General features: G+C 44.1%; 1 protein-coding gene across 1 annotated transcript; it reads right to left on the reverse strand.

Annotated features, from left to right (window-relative positions):
• Nucleotides 1-222: 222 nt before the first annotated feature.
• Nucleotides 223-2,143, reverse strand: LOC147457883 (uncharacterized). Its single transcript, XM_086511718.1, has one exon. It carries the CDS (start codon nucleotides 2,006-2,008, stop codon nucleotides 449-451), a length of 1,560 nt encoding a protein of 519 aa, XP_086367844.1. The 5' UTR covers nucleotides 2,009-2,143; the 3' UTR covers nucleotides 223-448.
• Between the last annotated feature and the right edge of the window lie 2,404 nt (nucleotides 2,144-4,547).

The raw sequence follows: 4,547 nt of genomic DNA on the forward strand, positions 1-4,547 counted from the left end.
ATTAGAGCATGTTTTTATGGCGTTTTGGAACAGCACTTTTGGTTGTATATTTCAGTGATTGTACTATATCTAGATTACCCTTTAATTTGACATTATTCTGTGCATTTCATTTCCATTTACTCGGTGAGTGTCATATCTTTGTCAAACTATTGGTGCGCAGAAAAATAGTGTTCCAACTTATACTTGAAAATAGATGTACGTCCCTGCCATCCAATCTAGATAGATCCGGTGAAGTTGATACTTTAGTAGACTCTTCAATACATGTAAAGAAATTTCTTTGCATACTGTGTATGATATAACACTTGAAGCTCCTTATATACAATCCCTAGTTTGGTGTTTTTAATTGTCTACACACAGGTGATCTATGTGAAAATGCACCATTTGAGTGCTTGAAGGTATCCGTTCCCTAACATAAAGCATGCTGTCAAGACAGGACATCCCAATTCTTTCACACATTTCGCAGCTCCGGAAACCTTGTTTTAATAAAGGGAGTAGGCTTGTGGCCTTCCTTTACCATTTCCTCTGCCCATGAGCGTGAATTCTCAAAATCCTCAAGACAATAGAAATGCGTCACTAGAGTCCAGTAAGACTTAGCAATAGGAGCATACCCATTACTCTTTAATTCCTCTATCAGCAGTAGCAATTCATCCACATACCGGCTGCCCTTGCAAAGACCCTGCTGAAGTAGTTGATACAAATGGGCATCAGCTTTGAAACCCTTCTCATTCATAGTTTTCTTCAAATCCAAAGCTCGCTTTATCTCTCCAATATCGCAAAGACTTTTAATCATTACATAGTACAAAACAGGATCTTCAGAGCCTCCGTCTCTTTGCATTTGCCCAAAGACATCAAAAGCCTCATCAATCCGTCCCACAGCGACGAGGCATGACAGAAAAGCTTTGTACATTGAGTGATCTAAAGGTCTCTCGTCCTCTGTTAGTAGCTCTATCACTTCCAATGCATCCTTTGCCCTTCCAGCCTTGTACAAACCATCAACCAATATAGTATACGTGGGCGCATCTGCAGAACAACCATGCTCATTCATATGCTTTAACAAACGTTGCGCCAATTCGAACCCCTGCTTCTTGCATAGCAATTTTATACAAGCATTGTACGCATGCTTGTCAGGTTCAAAGCCCTTTGCTTTCATTTCATTAAGAAGGTCCAATGCCATTGAGCTGTGGGCCGTTCTCCATACAGCACAGATCAATCTACTATATGCACCATCCCGAAAACTGGCCGACGAGCTCATTTGCCCCATTTCTTGCACCAGCTTATACGCATCCTTCGATTTTCCTACCTTGCAAAGGGCATCCAAGAAAATGCCTAAGACCAGCTTGCCAGGTAAAATGTTGGCAGCTAGCATTTCCCGAATTATGAGTATGGCAGTGTCAAACCGCTGGCATTTCACAAGTGCAAACAACAAGGGGTCGTATAGTAGCTGAGAAGGTACGCATCCATGCTTCTGGGAATGCATAAAGACGCTAATGCTTTGTTGCGGCTTGTTCAGAATATTACTGGTTGTAATAAGAGTTGCCCATGTAACGTCTGTATACATAGAACCTGCCGAGTCAAAACATTCTTCCAAATCCTTGAGTGCAAATGATGTAAACTTGGATGCCCACAAATGGGCTATTTGATTTACATCATCAGTACCTGGCGCAAAACCTGGCTGCTTGCAAGCCCATGAGAGAAAGAGCAAGGCGTGCTCGAGAGGCATGGGCTGCTTGAGCATAGAAAATACCGCAGAACTCGAAAGGGGCTCATTTTCTTTTAGCAAGCACCATAGTTTCTCATACAGGGCATGTGAAGCGAGCCCATTCTTACCTTCAGAAAAACCTGCAGCCTTTTGAGACGAAGATCCACTTGCGATCAGCCTTCCAACGAAGGAGACGGGTGGGAGCGCAGCGATGAAGAGGACGCCGAATGAGCAGGGCAGCTTGACAGAGGAACCTCTCTCTACGGAAGCCGCACCGAGTCGTAGGAGTCGTTTCCCTACATGAAACATCGTCACGAATTCGCCATACCTCCCTGTGGGTCAAATGGAGAAGGGCGAGGAGAACATTTACTGTGCATAGTCGACTCCCTTCTCCTTACAGGAAGAAGAGGACAAAAAAGAGACTCGTCATCAACAGTGCGTTCAAAGAACTCACTTGATAGTAGTAAGTGGAGGATAGCCCAACACGAAAAAAAAGAAAAACTATAAGATTCCCAACGAAACTATAAAACCGCCTTGTGTTCGAAGGAGTTCTTGAGGTGGCAAGCTTCACAGAAATTATGCAAAAAGTAGAGTGCTAATATGAACGCTCGGGTGCAAGCAAAACTCGGATGATTGGTCTAGGGTTACCTGCGCCTTGTTGTCAGAGGAATGCTTAGGTAAGGGGAAAATCATGAAACCAGAAGATTAGTGAAGAACATGTTAATGAACCTGGTGTATCAAGGGCATGGAGGCAGGTCGTTAGGGGTGGCTCCCTAGATAGCTGATGTAAGTTTGGTCTCTGGATGGTGTCATGGCTCGGCACGAGCATGACAAGTTCTTGTAATTTGTTGAGATGATCAATATAATTCACTTACAATTGTGAGTTTTGCAAAAAAAAAAGATTCCCAACGAAACACTCTCTCTCTCTCTCTCCTGCCTTTTCGAAGTTGCTGGAAAAAGTCTTGGTAGGCCTTGGACTGTTGCCGCAATATCTGGATATATATATGGGTCCGTGCTCAAGTAGAGGTCCTTTTGCAAGGTGTCACGGGTGGCTCCCCTGTCAAATGATGTATCTTTGGGTGATGGAGACAACATGGCTCAGCTCGAGCATGATCAACCTTTGTAATTTGTTGGTTAAGCTAATATAATGCACTCACCATTGTGAGTTTTGCCCCCAAAAAAAAAAGGATATGGAGTGAGCTTGAGGGAGCGAGCATTTCTTTCCTTTGCCATCCATGCATCACTTGTCCCTCCCTTGGCCACCAAAGTCAACCACTCTCCTCCTCTTCCACTCTCTTTATCTCCACCACCACCTCCTCCTCCTCTTGTGGTACATGTCTCTTCCACTCTCTCCCTCCCCTGCCTCCAAATCTCTTTCTCTCTCTTTTCTTGACTCTATCCCCCCCCCCCCCCCCCCCCCCCCCCCCCTCTCTCTCTCTCTCTCTCTCTCTCTCTCTCTCTCTCTCTCTCTCTCTCACACACACACACACACACACACACATGCAATGATGAAGCCAAATATGCAAAGAAAAAGAAATGGAGTGCCGATAGATCCAACTAAGTGATTCAAAATTAGCAAGAACAAACATGCAAAGAAGATTTTCACTTTCTTTTTTTAACTTAGCATTCTTGTAATCGCGTAATGTGTTTTTGTAAAACACTTAGATCTTTGGGGCTATGGTCCACTTAGAAGCGACCCACTTATTGCGAGGGCAAGGTGGTTCCCCTGTTAGGGTTCATGGCATGCTCAACCTTTATGAGCAGGGAGGATTTAGGGAAGCATGACGAAAGATCTACTCTATGCAGGTCTCATGGGTTTGTGGTAGGTGCGTAGTTGCTTTGACGAGAGGCACAAGATGGATGCCCTCGATTGCTATCCCCTCACCCTTGTCATTGGTTAGATTCTTGGTGGCTCAGTGTCTATCTCGGTGGTTGTTTTGCGATACTGCCGATGGTGGTGGCAACAAAGGTGCTGTTTGTGGGGAGGAGATCCCCGCGCTTGTGTGTGTAGGAAGAGGGAAGGAGAAGAGGAGAAGGGACAATGTTTTGGTGGAGCTTTTGGTGAGAGTAATCCTCACCACTCCTTCATATTCCATATAACAAAATAATAATCTAGTGTTAGTGATGGGCGGCCGACCACTTTGCCTAAACCCTAACAATCTTCCACTTGAAGGCGAATGTGGCCCAAGTGCCTATAAGTGTAAGGGTTAGTATGTACAACTGTACAATTGTTAAGCATGACCATAGCTTCACACTATGCCCATCATCTCGATGCAATGTGAAAACCGCTTTGAAGTGCAATTTTGGAGACACGATCTTCAAGAGACTATTGCTCTAGTAAACAAGAAAATGTAGCCGGTTGTGAATCTCCTAGTGTCCACACAACCCGCATAATTAAAATCAATGTATCCAACTACGGATGCATCATTGTTCCCAAAGCGTAAGCACTTGCTAGTTGAACCCTTGATGTATCTCAAGATTCACTACTTCCCAATGCTTTCTACCTGGATTTGCCATATACCTGTTGACAACTCCCATTGCAAATGTAATGTCTGGTCGCGTGCTAACCATGGCGAACATAAGACTGCCATTGCCAAAGAATATGACGTTTTTTCCATCCCTGGCTTTTTAGCATCCGATTTGGGGTATCTATTCTTGCTAAGTTTTACATATTCAGCCAATGGGGTACTAAATTGCTTTCCCCCCTTGCATGTTAAAACGTTGCAAGACCTTGTGAAGATACTTTTCCTATGATAGTTCAAGTATTCCACACTTATGATCTCTCTTTATACACGCATACCAAGAAAGTGATGTGCATCACCCAAATCTTTCATGGCAAATTGCTTGC

Source organism: Adiantum capillus-veneris, chromosome 5 (genome assembly GCF_014529385.1).
Source record: "Adiantum capillus-veneris isolate H3 chromosome 5, ASM1452938v2, whole genome shotgun sequence".
In the NCBI taxonomy this organism is placed as follows: Eukaryota; Viridiplantae; Streptophyta; class Polypodiopsida; order Polypodiales; family Pteridaceae; genus Adiantum; species Adiantum capillus-veneris.

Coding starts and splice junctions, on each gene's coding strand:
- LOC147457883 (XM_086511718.1), bottom strand. CDS start 2,008: ATGTTTCATGTAGGGAAACGACTCCTACGACTCGGTGCGGCTTCCGTA.